The following is a 17,167-nucleotide window of genomic DNA, read 5'->3' as shown; positions in this document are numbered from 1 at the left end:
GGTTTGTGCGTAGAAAATCCAGGCCAAAGGCCCAGTCTAATGGGATCGGGTGTGTAGGAATTTTTAGCCCCCAAACAAAAATGGGAAGTCTTTTTGAAACATGTGTTTTCAAATTATCTCCAAGGAAGGAAATGTACAGGAAATATTTAGCACACCCAAAAAGTAACAGAAAAAATAAAGACACTGCCACAACTTTGAAGCATGAACACCACGACTACGGTTCTAATCACCAGAGATTGCTGCATAACCCCAGCAATCAACCCCATGTTTGGTACACACTGCCACACACAGACATGAAAATCAGGGTATAAGAATGTTAGATTGTTTGTACATCTGTCAGCACCAGCGCTCAGCTTGTGTCTAGGTATCTCAGACCTCACCCCTCCCCAAGACAGAGAAAGACAAGGTAACGCTCCCATGACCAGTGCTTGGTTGAAGATGTGAGCTGCACGCTGGCCTGGACCAGCGTTATACTAGACTCTGGGCCAACGAAGAGACAAATAAGCATTCCAGGCCTCATGCCCTTTTCCAACGCATGCTCCGTCCTACTAAGAGCAGACCTAGACCCCATAAGACCAAAGGCACTTGAGGGGTCTTTAGACATTCACAGCTTTAATCGACATTCCTGAAGAAGGAATCTTGTCTCAGGTTTACAAGGGTTTACACTTGTGTACTCTATAATGTTTTGGGTATTACTATTACGTTTTCTTCCTTTTAGTCTGCCATCCAAGGCGTTTGGTGGACAGCTTTCTATCAACAAAAAAGAAAGCGATAACAGAAGACGACAGGGAATCTGAAGATGCATTAGAGTAGCAAAGTAAGAGGCTGGGTTCTTTTTTTTCTTTACACTACCAAGAATATGAAGCCCTTTGCTCTGCATCTTTGCTGCAGTTACAGATCTAAAAATTACATAGCCCATAGGAGAAATGGAGGACAGCAAATACTTTATAAAGTTAAAATAAGATTGAAACTCATTTTATTTGGCATATTTGATAGAATGTTTTGTGAATGATAAATGTCATAGAGGTCACTTAAAACATTAATAAGAACAAATATTTAATTTTGACAAAAAGTATATAGTCGCTTAACATAACCCTCTGCTGCTCTCTGCTGCCTAATGATGAAAACAAGAACGCAAAATCTGTCATCTCATCAAAGCTTTAGACAAACTCTAGCATGATGAACTGCAAATGTGTGTAACATTCCACCCAACTGCGCCAGAATAACGTTTTTAAAATTAAGTTTACAAAACCTCCAATAAACAATGAGCTCGATACTCAGCTGAAAAACTAAAGAAAATAATCAAAGGCTCTTATTAAATGCAGAGGCAGGTGAGTGCTTGCTGACTCTGGAGTCGCATCTTGGGAGGTCGAACATTCCCGCCCGAGGGAGGCGACTGTGAGCCGCCGGATCCAACTCTGGTATCAAGTGGAGGGCTGTAAACTGGTCTCACCAGTGCAGCCAGCGCTCGTCGTCAGCCGGATCTAACTCTGGTATCAAGTGGAGGGCTGTAAACTGGTCTCACCAGAGCAGCCAGCGCTCGTCGTCAGACGGATCTAACTCTGGGATCAAGTGGAGGGCTGTAAACTGGTCTCACCAGAGCAGCCAGCGCTCGTCGTCAGACGGATCTAACTCTGGGATCAAGTGGAGGGCTGTAAACTGGTCTCACCAGAGCCGCCAGCGCTCGTCGTCAGACGGATCTAACTCTGGGATCAAGTGGAGGGCTGTAAACTGGTCTCACCAGAGCAGCCAGCGCTCGTCGCCAGACGGATCTAACTCTGGGATCAAGTGGAGAGCTGTAAACTGGTCTCACCAGAGCAGCCAGCGCTCGTCGTCAGCCGGATCTAACTCTGGGATCAAGTGGAGGGCTGTAAACTGGTCTCACCAGTGCAGCCAGCGCTCGTCGTCAGACGGATCTAACTCTGGGATCAAGTGGAGGGCTGTAAACTGGTCTCACCAGTGCAGCCAGCGCTCGTCGTCAGCGGGATCTAACTCTGGGATCAAGTGGAGGGCTGTAAACTGGTCTCACCAGAGCAGCCAGCGCTCGTCGTCAGACGGATCTAACTCTGGGATCAAGTGGAGGGCTGTAAACTGGTCTCACCAGAGCAGCCAGCGCTCGTCGTCAGCCGGATCTAACTCTGGGATCAAGTGGAGGGCTGTAAACTGGTCTCACCAGAGCAGCCAGCGCTCGTCGTCAGCCGGATCTAACTCTGGGATCAAGTGGAGGGCTGTAAACTGGTCTCACCAAAGCAGCCAGCGCTCGTCGTCAGCCGGATCTAACTCTGGGATCAAGTGGAGGGCTGTAAACTGGTCTCACCAGTGCAGCCAGCGCTCGTCGTCAGACGGATCTAACTCTGGGATCAAGTGGAGAGCTGTAAACTGGTCTCACCAGAGCTGCCAGCGCTCGTCGTCAGCCGGATATAACTCTGGGATCAAGTGGAGAGCTGTAAACTGGTCTCACCAGAGCTGCCAGCGCTCGTCGTCAGACGGATCTAACTCTGGGATCAAGTGGAGAGCTGTAAACTGGTCTCACCAGAGCAGCCAGCGCTCGTCGTCAGCCGGATCTAACTCTGGGATCAAGAGGAGAGCTGTCAACTGGTCTCACCAAAGCAGCCAGCGCTCGTCGTCACCCGGATCTAACTCTGGGATCAAGTGGAGAGCTGTAAACTGGTCTCACCAGTGCAGCCAGCGCTTGTCGTCAGACGGATCTAACTCTGGGATCAAGTGGAGGGCTGTAAACTGGTCTCACCAGAGCAGCCAGCGCTCGTCGTCAGACAGATCTAACTCTGGGATCAAGTGGAGGGCTGTAAACTGGTCTCACCAGTGCAGCCAGCGCTCGTCGTCAGACGGATCTAACTCTGGGATCAAGTGGAGAGCTGTAAACTGGTCTCACCAGAACAGCCAGCGCTCGTCGTCAGACAGATCTAACTCTGGGATCAAGTGGAGGGCTGTAAACTGGTCTCACCAGTGCAGCCAGCGCTCGTCGTCAGACGGATCTAACTCTGGGATCAAGTGGAGAGCTGTAAACTGGTCTCACCAGAGCTGCCAGCGCTCGTCGTCAGCCGGATCTAACTCTGGGATCAAGTGGAGAGCTGTAAACTGGTCTCACCAGAGCTGCCAGCGCTCGTCGTCAGACGGATCTAACTCTGGGATCAAGTGGAGAGCTGTAAACTGGTCTCACCAGAGCAGCCAGCGCTCGTCGTCAGCCGGATCTAACTCTGGGATCAAGAGGAGAGCTGTCAACTGGTCTCACCAAAGCAGCCAGCGCTCGTCGTCACCCGGATCTAACTCTGGGATCAAGTGGAGGGCTGTAAACTGGTCTCACCAGAGCAGCCAGCGCTCGTCGTCAGCGGGATCTAACTCTGGTATCAAGTGGAGGGCTGTAAACTGGTCTCACCAGAGCAGCCAGCGCTCGTCGTCAGACGGATCTAACTCTGGGATCAAGTGGAGGGCTGTCGTCAGCCGGATCTAACTCTGGGATCAAGTGGAGAGCTGTAAACTGGTCTCACCAGTGCAGCCAGCGCTCGTCGTCAGACGGATCTAACTCTGGGATCAAGTGGAGGGCTGTAAACTGGTCTCACCAGAGCAGCCAGCGCTCGTCGTCAGACGGATCTAACTCTGGGATCAAGTGGAGAGCTGTAAACTGGTCTCACCAGAGCTGCCAGCGCTCGTCGTCAGCCGGATCTAACTCTGGGATCAAGTGGAGAGCTGTAAACTGGTCTCACCAGAGCTGCCAGCGCTCGTCGTCAGACGGATCTAACACTGGGATCAAGTGGAGAGCTGTAAACTGGTCTCACCAGAGCAGCCAGCGCTCGTCGTCAGACAGATCTAACTCTGGGATCAAGTGGAGAGCTGTCAACTGGTCTCACCAGAGCTGCCAGCGCTCGTCGTCAGCCGGATCTAACTCTGGGATCAAGTGGAGAGCTGTAAACTGGTCTCACCAGAGCAGCCAGCGCTCGTCGTCAGACACCGGTGCTCTACCCTTCGTCCCTGGGTTTGGCCAGTCACTTGCGCAAACTGTCTAGGTTTGGGTACAGCGAAGGCATTGTGTTTGTTGATGTATGACATACACAGGCCGGGCTGTTTGTCAATATATCTTTATCATTAGGAATTCATTGACTTTCATTTCACAGTCATTTACTACATGATGTAGACATCCTTCCACCAGAGTTATTCTTGCTTATCGTGATCTATTCAGAGGACAAAGGCTTGGCTCTCAGCACTGGTTGGCCGCTGAGCTCCATCAAGGCTCCTATCGGATTCATTTTACATCAAACAAGAAAAGAACGTCCTCATAAAACTCAATGACACGAAAGACGATCTTTCTCTTACACCGAGTACTTCATTTTGATTCAGGAGAATCTGGTGATCTTGTCGAGCTGGTCAGATCCATATACACTGGGAGAACTCCCTCAGAATATTCTGTCCAGAAATCCAGACACTTTGTCACCCCAAGCTCAGTGTCTTTCAAGAGGACCCATGAACAGACTAGCGCACAAAGGGGTGAATGTACTGCCCATTAAGTTCCCATGTAGGAGGCTGGCCCTCCTTTTTCCTGCATATATATTCAAACATCTTTTACAAATCATGCACCAGTCAAATAGCTCAAGGTACTCACAAATGTATGTCTACATCTGGCAAGAGAACATAGCCCCCTTATCTATTCCAAAACGGGACAGATCTAATCCTGGTGTCACATAACCAGACCCTCCTGTTAACTGGACCAAACCCCTGCTTGTTCCTAGAACACACTGCTTTACTACACTGAGAGAAGCTCGTTTGGATCAACCTCTCACCCTGAAAAGCACACAGCTGGGCGAGAGCTCTGTGGACACCACAATATTGATGGGCTATATACAGGCACCCATCACAGCAAGACAGAATGAAGTACAAAACTCAAGGTTTTAGCGATACTGTAGCTGGTTTAAGAAAGAGCACACAGATAAAAACATAAAAATATGCACAGTCAATGCATAAAAGCATAGGGGCGAGTCTCAGCAGCAGATAATCTGGGAAGGCCCCACGCTTCACTAGACCCTAAAGACACAGGAAAGACCTCACAGAGACACCGCTCTCCGAGCATAGAGGACAGCAATGATGCTCGATGTGGGTACATAAGAGGGTGTCAACAAATTAGGGACAAAGGGGTAGGTTTAGTGAGGTCCAGTGTACATACCCCGTCAACTACTGATGCAAAAAGGTACACAGTTCCTCTAGTCGAGAAAGTGAGAGATGGCGATCTTCTTGAGAGTAGGGTAAGCATAACTAGCTACATAATCACTAGTGCCTATACCCACCTCAACTTTCATTGTTTTTAATTAGGCTGTTTACCACTTTAATAAAATTCACATGTGGACTAACGGTACCTATTTTATACACTAGAGCCCTAGTTCCAAAAAGGGTTTTCCCCCCCTTTACTTTCTTGACCTGTACTACTCATGACTAGGCCTTATTCTCCGTGACACGTGACAGTACATCCCTTTGTTTCCCCTTCCCCCCACCCCCCCCCCCCCATCTCTCACTTTCTCGACTAGAGGAACTGTGTACCTTTTTGCATAGGTACATAAGAGGGCTCAGACATACACAGCTGTTCTTTGTGAAACAGGTCAGTAAAGACACACACACACGCACGCACACGCTTCACAGCTAGACAAGAGATTTGATGAGGGCACATAGCCAGATACTCTTTGAGAGCAGACGGCCACCCTCAGGCAGGCATTCTACCTCGAGAAAGACACACAAGCATTAAAGGCGGAGTGCAGGCACACTGCAATTAAAGGCGGAGTGCAGACACACAGGCACACTGCAATTAAAGGCGGAGTGCAGGCACACAGGCACACTGCAATTAAAGGAGAAGTGCAGGCACACTGGCATTAAAGGCGGAGTGCAGGCACACTGGCATTAAAGGCGGAGTGTAGGCACACTGGCATTAAAGGCGGAGTGCAGGCACGCAGGAACACTGCAATTAAAGGCGGAGTGCAAGCCCACTGGCATTAAAGGCGGAGTGCAGGCACACTGGCATTAAAGGCGGAGTGCAGGCACACTGGCATTAAAGGCGGAGTGCAGGCACACTGGCATTAAAGGCGGAGTGCAGGCACGCAGGCACACTGCAATTAAAGGCGGCGTGCAGGCACACGGGCATTAAAGGCGGAGTGCAGGCACACGGGCATTAAAGGCGGAGTGCAGGCACACAGGCATTAAAGGCGGAGTGCAGGCACACAGGCATTAAAGGCGGAGTGCAGGCACACAGGCATTAAAGGCGGAGTGCAGGCACACAGGCATTAAAGGCGGAGTGCAGGCACGCAGGCACACTGCAATTAAAGGCGAAGTGCAGGCACACAGGCATTAAAGGCGGAGTGCAGGCACGCAGGCACACTGCAATTAAAGGCGGAGTGCAGGCACACTGCAATTAAAGGCGGAGTGCAGGCACACTGGCATTAAAGGCGGAGGGCAGGCACACTGGCATTAAAGGCGGAGTGCAGGCACACAGGCATTAAAGGCGGCGTGCAGGCACACAGGCATTAAAGGCGGAGTGCAGGCACACTGGCATTAAAGGCGGAGTGCAGGCACACTGGCATTAAAGGCGGAGTGCAGGCACGCAGGCACACTGCAATTAAAGGCGGAGTGCAGGCCCACTGGCATTAAAGGCTGAGTGCAGGCACACTGGCATTAAAGGCGGAGTGCAGGCACACTGGCATTAAGGGCGGAGTGCAGGCACACAGGCATTAAGGGCGGAGTGCAGGCACACAGGCATTAAAGGCGGAGTGCAGGCACACAGGCATTAAAGGCGGAGTGCAGGCACACAGGCACACTGCAATTAAAGGCGGAGTGCAGGCACACTGGCATTAAAGGCGGAGTGCAGGCACACTGGCATTAAAGGCGGAGTGCAGGCACACTGGCATTAAAGGCGGAGTGCAGGCACACTGCAATTAAAGGCGGAGTGCAGGCACGCAGGCACACTGCAATTAAAGGCGGAGTGCAGGCACACAGGCATTAAAGGCGGAGTGCAGGCACACAGGCATTAAAGGCGGAGTGCAGGCACACAGGCATTAAAGGCGGAGTGCAGGCACACAGGCATTAAAGGCGGAGTGCAGGCACACAGGCATAAAAGGCGGAGTGCAGGCACACAGGCATTAAAGGCGGAGTGCAGGCACACTGGCATTAAAGGCGGAGTGCAGGCACACTGGCATTAAAGGCGGAGTGCAGGCACACTGGCATTAAAGGCGGAGTGCAGGCACACTGGCATTAAAGGCGGAGTGCAGGCACACTGGCAATTAAAGGCGGAGTGCAGGCACACAGGCATTAAAGGCGGAGTGCAGGCACACTGGCATTAAAGGCGGAGTGCAGACACACAGGCACACTGCAATTAAAGGCGAAGTGCAGGCACACTGGCATTAAAGGCGAAGTGCAGGCACACTGGCATTAAAGGCGAAGTGCAGGCACACTGCAATTAAAGGCGGAGTGCAGGCACACTGCAATTAAAGGCGGAGTGCAGGCACACAGGCACACTGCAATTAAAGGCGGAGTGCAGGCACACTGGCATTAAAGGCGGAGTGCAGGCACACTGCAATTAAAGGCGGAGTGCAGGCACGCAGGCACACTGCAATTAAAGGCGGAGTGCAGGCACACAGGCATTAAAGGCGGAGTGCAGGCACACAGGCATTAAAGGCGGAGTGCAGGCACGCAGGCACACTGCAATTAAAGGCGGAGTGCAGGCCCACTGGCATTAAAGGCTGAGTGCAGGCACACAGGCATTAAAGGCGAAGTGCAGGCACACTGGCATTAAGGGCGGAGTGCAGGCACACAGGCATTAAAGGCGGAGTGCAGGCACACAGGCATTAAAGGCGGAGTGCAGGCACACAGGCATTGAAGGCGGAGTGCAGGCACACTGGCATTAAAGGCGGAGTGCAGGCACACAGGCATTAAAGGCGGAGTGCAGGCACACGGGCACACTGCAATTAAAGGCGGAGTGCAGGCACACTGGCATTAAAGGCGGAGTAAAAAAACTCACAAAAAAATACCGTAATGGAGAAGATATCAAAGGTAAATTACAAAAGTGTACAGAACACACACCTTCAAAAATATTAGTTTTTAAAGACGAGAACCCTCACTCACCATGATGGTGACATGCTTCATCATTGGGTCCCCTCTTGTACACAGTGTCCGCAAGGTACACTGTGTGGGCTTCTACTCTCCCTTAGGAGAGGAGCTGAGGTGTTCTTAGCACTCCAATGTGAGTCTGTGAGTGGGGGGCAGAGTGCAAATAATATCAAATGTGATTTAAAACCATCTCTCTAAGGAGAAAAATTATTTATTAGCTCTCCCTTAGGGATGGGACTTAAAATAAGGAGTGTGACGATAGGGATAAAAAGTTTCCTATCTGACTGGGTCAGGTCAACATGTTTCTGCCAAACTGAGGTGAATTCATTGCATTCATCAGGACCATTGTCTTGTCACTCTGCTTAAAGATTGATAATAAAAACCATACTTATAATTCGTAGGTGTGGAGAGACCAACATCAATTTGGTCTTCTTTCATAAAGCAGATCAATACCTGCCAATACCTTTCATTGGTCCTTAGTTAAGCGGGTATCAAGTTACGCCGCCAACATCTCCCAAATGGAGCCGATTAAAGGCGGAGTGCAGGCACACTGGCATTAAAGGCGGAGTGCAGGCACACTGCAATTAAAGGCGGAGTGCAGGCACGCAGGCACACTGCAATTAAAGGCGGAGTGCAGGCACACTGCAATTAAAGGCGGAGTGCAGGCACACTGGCATTAAAGGCGGAGTGCAGGCACACTGGCATTAAAGGCGGAGTGCAGGCACACAGGCATTAAAGGCGGAGTGCAGGCACACAGGCATTAAAGGCGGAGTGCAGGCACACAGGCATTAAAGGCGGAGTGCAGGCACACAGGCATTGAAGGCGGAGTGCAGGCACACAGGCATTAAAGGCGGAGTGCAGGCACGCAGGCACACTGCAATTAAAGGCAGAGTGCAGGCACACTGGCATTAAAGGCGGAGTGCAGGCACACTGGCAATTAAAGGCGGAGTGCAGGCACACAGGCATTAAAGGCGGAGTGCAGGCACACTGGCAATTAAAGGCGGAGTGCAGGCACACTGGCAATTAAAGGCGGAGTGCAGGCACACTGGCAATTAAAGGCGGAGTGCAGGCACACTGGCAATTAAAGGCGGAGTGCAGGCACACAGGCATTAAAGGCGGAGTGCAGGCACACAGGCACACTGCAATTAAAGGCGGAGTGCAGGCACACAGGCACACTGCAATTAAAGGCGAAGTGCAGGCACACTGGCATTAAAGGCGAAGTGCAGGCACACTGCAATTAAAGGCGGAGTGCAGGCACACAGGCACACTGCAATTAAAGGCGGAGTGCAGGCACACTGCAATTAAAGGCGGAGTGCAGGCACACTGCAATTAAAGGCGGAGTGCAGGCACACTGCAATTAAAGGCGGAGTGCAGGCACACTGCAATTAAAGGCGGAGTGCAGGCACACTGCAATTAAAGGCGGAGTGCAGGCACACTGCAATTAAAGGCGGAGTGCAGGCACACTGCAATTAAAGGCGGAGTGCAGGCACACTGGCATTAAAGGCGGAGTGCAGGCACACTGGCATTAAAGGCGGAGTGCAGGCACACTGGCATTAAAGGCAGAGTGCAGGCACACTGGCATGAAAGGCAGAGTGCAGGCACACTGGCATGAAAGGCAGAGTGCAGGCACACTGGCATTAAAGGCGGAGTGCAGACACACAGGCACACTGCAATTAAAGGCGAAGTGCAGGCACACTGGCATTAAAGGCGGAGTGCAGGCACACAGGCATTAAAGGCAGAGTGCAGGCACACTGGCATGAAAGGCAGAGTGCAGGCACACAGGCATGAACGGCAGAGTGCAGGCACACTGGCATGAAAGGCAGAGTGCAGGCACACTGGCATGAAAGGCAGAGTGCAGGCACACTGGCATGAAAGGCAGAGTGCAGGCACACTGGCATGAAAGGCAGAGTGCAGGCACACTGGCATGAAAGGCAGAGTGCAGGCACACTGGCATGAAAGGCAGAGTGCAGGCACACTGGCATGAAAGGCAGAGTGCAGGCACACTGGCATGAAAGGCAGAGTGCAGGCACACTGGCATGAAAGGCAGAGTGCAGGCACACTGGCATGAAAGGCAGAGTGCAGGCACACAGGCATGAAAGGCAGAGTGCAGGCACACAGGCATGAAAGGCAGAGTGCAGGCACACAGGCGGAGTGCAGGCACACAGGCGGAGTGCAGGCACACAGGCATGAAAGGCGGAGTGCAGGCACACAGGCATGAAAGGCGGAGTGCAGGCACACAGGCATGAAAGGCGGAGTGCAGGCACACAGGCATGAAAGGCGGAGTGCAGGCACACAGGCATGAAAGGCGGAGTGCAGGCACACAGGCATGAAAGGCGGAGTGCAGGCACACAGGCATGAAAGGCGGAGTGCAGGCACACAGGCATGAAAGGCGGAGTGCAGGCACACAGGCATGAAAGGCGGAGTGCAGGCACACAGGCATGAAAGGCGGAGTGCAGGCACACAGGCATGAAAGGCGGAGTGCAGGCACACAGGCATTAAAGGCGGAGTGCAGGCACACAGGCATTAAAGGCGGAGTGCAGGCACACTGGCATTAAAGGCGGAGTGCAGGCACACTGGCATTAAAGGCGGAGTGCAGGCACACTGGCATTAAAGGCGGAGTGCAGGCACACTGGCATTAAAGGCGGAGTGCAGGCACACTGGCATTAAAGGCGGAGTGCAGGCACACTTGCACACTGGCATTAAAGGGGGAGTGCAGGCACACTTGCACACTGGCATTAAAGGGGGAGTGCAGGCACACTTGCACACTGGCATTAAAGGGGGAGGGCCTCACCTGCCACCTCCACAATCTGGTGTCGTGCGATGTCATAGTACGGATCGTCCCAGCGAAGGTGGGTGTTGGGCTCCGGTGATTCTTTGGCTTCTACATTAGCTGCAGAGAACACAAACAAAATGCGTAAATACACAACTCAGAGCCTAGAAGAGTGGGGCGCTGCAATACATTAGAGGTGCAGAACCAGTACCCACTTACTATACAGCAGAGGAGAGGCACTGAACAGCACAGGAGAGCAGGCTCGATAGTACAGAGAAGGAAGCGTACAGCAGAGGAGGCACTGAACAGTACAGGAGAGCAGGCTCAATAGTACAGAGAAGGAAGCGTATGTGAGAAGTTGGCCTGGCATATGCTGGTCACTAGTTATAGTAGCCACCTTGCACCAGTCCAATTCGACTCTTATGGTAGATAGGTTTAAGACAACCTTTTAAAGAAAGCTATCCTAGTGGTAGCTGTGGAGAGCAGCCTTCAGGCTAAGTCTCTGAGGAATGTAAAGCAGCTTGTTTTACCTTATCTCTTGAATTACCAAATGAAAACGACACCACACAGGTATATATATCAAATATATATGTATTTATTTCTAGATACACTCTACTAATCTCTTTATGAGATTAGAACCCAGATACACATTCAAATGTCAACAGTTCTCAATAAATTAAGCACAAATATGGCTGTAGCCCTAGGGGCGTACCAGACCATATACTAAAAAAATGGTTTAACAAACTCGACTTGCAAAGTAACAAAGCCTAGGGCCTTGGGAATCGCTGGGGCTTTACTACTGCAGTGTTAGCAAGTAAGTAACAAGCCCACGGGAGACGCGTGCAGTGTCTAAACACAGCCGCGGGTTTCCTATAGGTTACAATGGCGGTTTGTATTTTAAAGTTACAGGGTAAGTATTTCGAGGGCCCACACACACTTGGGCACCGGAGTGCACAAGTTACCTCACCCAGGGAAGCAGGGTGCATAGGTGTCTTTTGGTGTCGGGTCGCGATGCTGTTTTCAATGGAGACCAATGAAGACTTGCTGCTTGAGACGACTGAAGAGGTGTCCGCTGGAATCCGAAGATGGATTGAAGATGAAGAGGACCTGAAAATTGAGGGGACAGTGTTCAAAGTCACTTGCCAGTGACCGGTGGCCAGCAGGATGGATGACCACTGATGTCGCGTCGTTTCAGGTCGTCGATGGCGATTTGTCTCTTCGCTCACGAGGTCCAGGAGGGATCGACGATGACCAGCAGCTGCATTCGGAGTGTCCCACGATGTCTGCAGCTGATGACGGGGTCGGCAACGGGATTGGCGCCAACAAGCCTTGGCAACTGCAAGTCTCGTATGGATTGAAGATTGACGATGATGCAGACCAGCAAGGTCTGATGGACTTACCCAGCGAGGGTAAGTGAGGGCAGGCCCGGAGTAACCAGGAGAGCCCTTGAAGTCGATGAGAAAGTCTTCGGGTGGTCACTAGCAAGTAACCGCGAAGACGCCTTTGTAGGAAAAGTTCCACAGGAGCCCACGGTCACTCGGGACGGGGTAGGCCGCTGATTTACGGTACCAGACCTGCTAGGGACTTGGACTACAGATGGTCCAAAGCACAAGTTCGTGGAACGTTGTTTAGGGTTTGCACTCGAAATCAGTGCACGGTTCCCTGGGATTGCAGTTCCTCGTCACTCGTGGGGTACAGATGCCACAGCTTCCCTGGGGACTCAAAATGGCCGTCGAGAGGTCAGGAAATCTGCTTCAGGGGACGCAGGAACTTCGGACTCCGGCAGGAGCGGTGAAGTTTGCAACCGTTGAGTAAAGTTACTGGTGCCTGCCAAGCAGGGGAGTCACTCCTTGACTCCAAGGGAGATTCTTCAGTCTTCCAGAGATAGTGGAATATCGAAGGGCCAGGATTCTTCTTTGTAGAGCGTCGTCCAGGGTAATCTGAATTGCATTGGCAATGCTTGGTATCTTATAGTGAAGATAGGGGAGGGACTAGCTCTATGACCACTCCTCTAGGAGGGTCAGGGTAGTGGGTGGTTACACCCACTTCCCTTTGTCCAGTTTCGCGTCAGAGCAGGGGCAGGTAGCCCCTGTACCGGTTTGAGCTGGCATATGCACAGAGGAGCCTACTGCTCCCCCAGTGCAGGACTTCAAAGCACTCTAAGAGTGCACACACCCAGCTCCAATACACTAAATCCTGTCTGGGAGGTGGTGACACCTCCCTGTGACAGGGTACCTTTTGTTGGGCTTCCTCCACTGCGAGTTTCGGTCAGCAGCAGGAGGGCAGCCCAGTGTCTGCGCTGGTGGCATCCATTTTGTGATGCCAGGGCTCTATGAGATTTCTACCGTTTAGTACAGTGGGTACATGTCATCCCCTCTAGAAGGGTGGGATCATACTCCCACACCAGTTACTGGTGTGGGGGTAGGATTCCAAGTTGTTTGACACCAAACACGACATGTTTTGATGCAGTCATTCCAAAGTTAGCATTTACCGCAAGGTTATAATGCACTTAAGAGTATATGGTTTAACCGCATCCACAGCAGCAGAGAATAGACTCTGCCAGCTGCAGAGGGGTCCTGCTCATGCAGAAGCACCCCCTCACATAGTAAACCAAGCACCCTGCCCTCAGGATTGTTAGGGCCTGCAATAGGGGTGTCTGATAGGTTTATATGTGTGTGTATGGTGAGATATAGGAACCTATACCTCAGTGAGGAGTGCTAACACTACCTCACACAGGCTGCAGTAGCAGGCCTGTGGTGTCAGATTGTGAATGCTTCCCAGGGGTGGCATAATACATGCTGCAGCCCCTGGTAGGCCTGTGAAGTACCAATGCCCTAGGTACCTAAGGTACCATATACTAGGGGCTCATAAGGTACCACAGTATCCAATCACTAGTGCATCTAATTTGCACACCAATCATTTAAGGGAGTAAGCAGATAGGCTGGGGTCCTGGATAGTAGGATCCCAGCCAGACTAGTCAAAAACCATTCAAACACCAGGAAAAAAGTGGGGGCAACCATATATTCAGATTCCACCTTCCTACAGCGTACAGCACAGGAGAGGCACTGAACAGCACAGGAGAGCAGGCTCGATAGTACAGAGAAGGAAGCGTACAGCAGAGGCGAGGCACTGAACAGCAGAGGAGAGGCACTGAACAGCACAATTATACACACAACACCTCATTTATTCAAACACATAGTAATACGTTAAAAAATCACCATTACAATTATACACTCATTCATATAGTTACTCTCACAATCACTGACTCTTATATATACACTTATTTATATACACCAACTCTCACATACAATGGCTTTTATTTTTTTACTTTGTTGAAGATGTACAACTAAAACATATATTCGCTCACCAACACACAAATAAATACACTCAGTCACCCAAACAACTGTTTCCACATGCACTCCTAAACCTATACACCTAGTCAATCAACCATTCACACATCTATGCATAGAGTTACACACACCCCACCCAACCACACACAAACTCAGTGTCCCATACAAATACTCACCCAACTAATCAATTACTAATATACACACTCATGTAGTTAGTGACCAACTGATGCAGCATGTTACACAACAACAGAGACAGTGATGCACACATTCACATAGGTTAGTTACTAATCCATGTATTAAGTGAGACACTTTTACTCACTTAAACAGACAGTTACTAAATCCTCCATCCAGACAGTTATATATCCACTCAATCTTCAATACAGATTGAAATGTAAATATATATTATATATATACCAAACTAAACCACATTCACTGGATGATGTCATTTAAGATGTCATCAGTGATGTCACTGACCATGTCATGAATAATGTAATGTGTGACATCATCTGCAGTGCATTGCGGGCGCGCGAGTTATAGTTAGCAAAACTAACTACAACGGAGGAATTTCTATGATTTTGTACGAGTGAAATATCCAGCTAACTATCACACCCCTGAAACCTATGTTTTTTTCTGTGAATATATATATACATACATACATACATACACACACACACACACACACACACTTCCATCCTACTAGTGATCGCCAGTAAGTAGTTATAGTTAGGACCCAGTTTCCATAGGGAGAGCTTTTTTTTAATATACCTTTGATGCCGTTTGACGAATCTTCATGAAATTTTTAAAACGAGTTTGCCAGTCACTTAAGCTGCTGTTTGGAAAGTTTGGGAGTGATCCGTCAAGTGGGTAATTTGGTGAAATTCTGTTCAATATTTTTAGAGTTCTTGAAGTAAAAAGATTTATAAATATCTAGAGACGTTGATCCGTTGACTGGCTGGCCGCAACCTGACAAGAAAGTTGCAGCGGGATTTTGTGCATTGGGACTCGGTTCCCAGAAGGGAAAATAAAATTTAAAAGAGGTCAGGGTAGAGGTACCCTGACCCTATGGGACTGATGGAGGAGTCTGTGAGGGGCCCCTCATGGGCATAATATAGATTTTTTTAAAGCATTACGGTTCGTGGATCCACCGCAGCACCTGCATGAATAGAAAGACTACATAAGTTACCTTACCTTAATTTATGTAATTTGTAGTTTTAAAATATATAATCAGAATGAATGCCTGAATAAAATGTGTTTATAAACTTGTGAAAATGTAGATTAGTAAATTGAAGTTATGGGTCAAACTGTAGAACAATTTATATTTTTAATAACTGTGACATTCACTACAAAAAAAAAACAAAAAAAAAAAAAAAAAGGTTACAAGGATGTTATAGTTGAAAAATAGAATTTAAAAACCCTAAGAAATTCACTGAAAAATACAAAGGTTACAGGGACGTTATAGTTAGGTTTAGATTTTACACATACAAAATCATCGAAATTCAGCAGTTACAGTTACCTGAGCAAACTAGAACGTACGGCCCCACAATGCACTGATTTTGACCTCATGTCATATCACTCATGACATGGTCAGTCACATCGCTGGTGACATCACTGGCGACATCCAGCGAGTGGGAGTGTTTTGTAAAAGTTTCTGACACTGTAAGATATATACTGAGCTCCTGTACAAGTTAAAATACTACTCTTTCTGAACTTGTGAGTATTAGTATTTCTAACATATGTCACCTGAACTCTAATCCCGTTTGTAAAGTAGGTGTACTATTTAGGAGTGAACTAGCCTCTACGCTGACATGTCCCCTGATGATGTATGTGCATGGTAGTGCTTTACAACAGTCTAAGCTGTTCAATGAGACTTCTCTCCACAGTTATGGCCGAGTATAGTTGTGTTTTACGACATACTGACCACTTTGCTTAGAACTCTCTCTCCTTTGTGATGAATGAGTGCAATAGTAGTTCGTAATAAATTAATGTGCCACAGACCGCTCTCTAGAGTGATGGTTCAGTGTAGTAGTGGTTAGCAACAGACTGATCTCTCTGCTGACACCTTTCTCCAAGAGGAAGAATATATTTACTATTGGTTTGTGACACAGTGGCCTGTTCGCTAAGACCTCTCTACTGGATGTGTGTTGTAGTGGTTTGTGTAAAACTGACATCTGTACTACAACCTCTTTCTAGGTTGACAAATGGTGTTGTGATTTGAAGTAGACTAGCATGTACGGTTAGATATCTCACTTTGAGCATTAGCGCTTAAAGTAGTAGTTTAGAAGAGAGAGGCCTGTCCACTGAGAACTGATAAGTGAGTGTAGTAGTTCCTATGTTTACAGTGAGCTTTCTGCCGTACATCTCTCACCGGCCTCCTTTTCTTATTTTAAAAATGTAAATGATGTTTGATGAAGTATTTTGAAGTTTATTTAGCTGGGTGATGTCATGAATGATGTCATGCATGATGCCATATGAGATGTCATCTGTGACGTCCCTGACCATGTCATGGGTGATACAATATGGGAGGTCATAAGCAGTGCAGGGGGTGAAAATTAGAGTTCGCTAAGGTAACTAGAACTGCTGAATTTCTATGTAGATCAGCGGAGGGGCAACCTCGGCCCCAAGAGGGTGGGACGTGACTTGTACCACTGCAAGAGCACAATCAGCAGAGATCAACAGTCTCTTCCATGCCCTCAAGGTGGTAGGTACCTAGCCTTCGGTTTTAAACCCTAAGCATTGGCTACAGCAGAGAAGGGTGCTGCCACTTCCACAGGGATGAAGGGGGATCAGCTACTATGACTGCATGGTGCCCGCAGCAAGTAGAAGCAGTTGCTGCAGCCCGACAGGGACTGACAGACAGTACCAGTGACTGCAGATGAGAGGGTGTACACTGGCGCCATGGGGGTAAGAGATGCAGGGCTGCACCCCTTCTTACGCTAGCAATACAACA

The 17,167-nt window shown here is 49.3% G+C and overlaps 1 protein-coding gene across 1 annotated transcript in view; it reads right to left on the bottom strand.

Moving 5' to 3' along the window:
* ARHGAP1 (Rho GTPase activating protein 1) overlaps positions 1-17,167 on the bottom strand; it is a 246,482-nt gene that overhangs the window by 180,002 nt on the left and 49,313 nt on the right. The window contains exon 3 of the mRNA XM_085646663.1: positions 10,892-10,990. Coding sequence (XP_085502789.1) covers positions 10,892-10,990 — 99 coding nt within the window. The remainder of the gene's footprint in view (positions 1-10,891; positions 10,991-17,167) is intronic.

The sequence above is a fragment of the Triturus cristatus genome, chromosome 3_1 (assembly GCF_964204655.1).
Source record: "Triturus cristatus chromosome 3_1, aTriCri1.1, whole genome shotgun sequence".
Classification (NCBI taxonomy): Eukaryota; Metazoa; Chordata; class Amphibia; order Caudata; family Salamandridae; genus Triturus; species Triturus cristatus.
The sequence above is the reverse complement of the archived record's forward strand: the minus strand, read 5'-3'. Positions and strand labels throughout refer to the sequence as shown.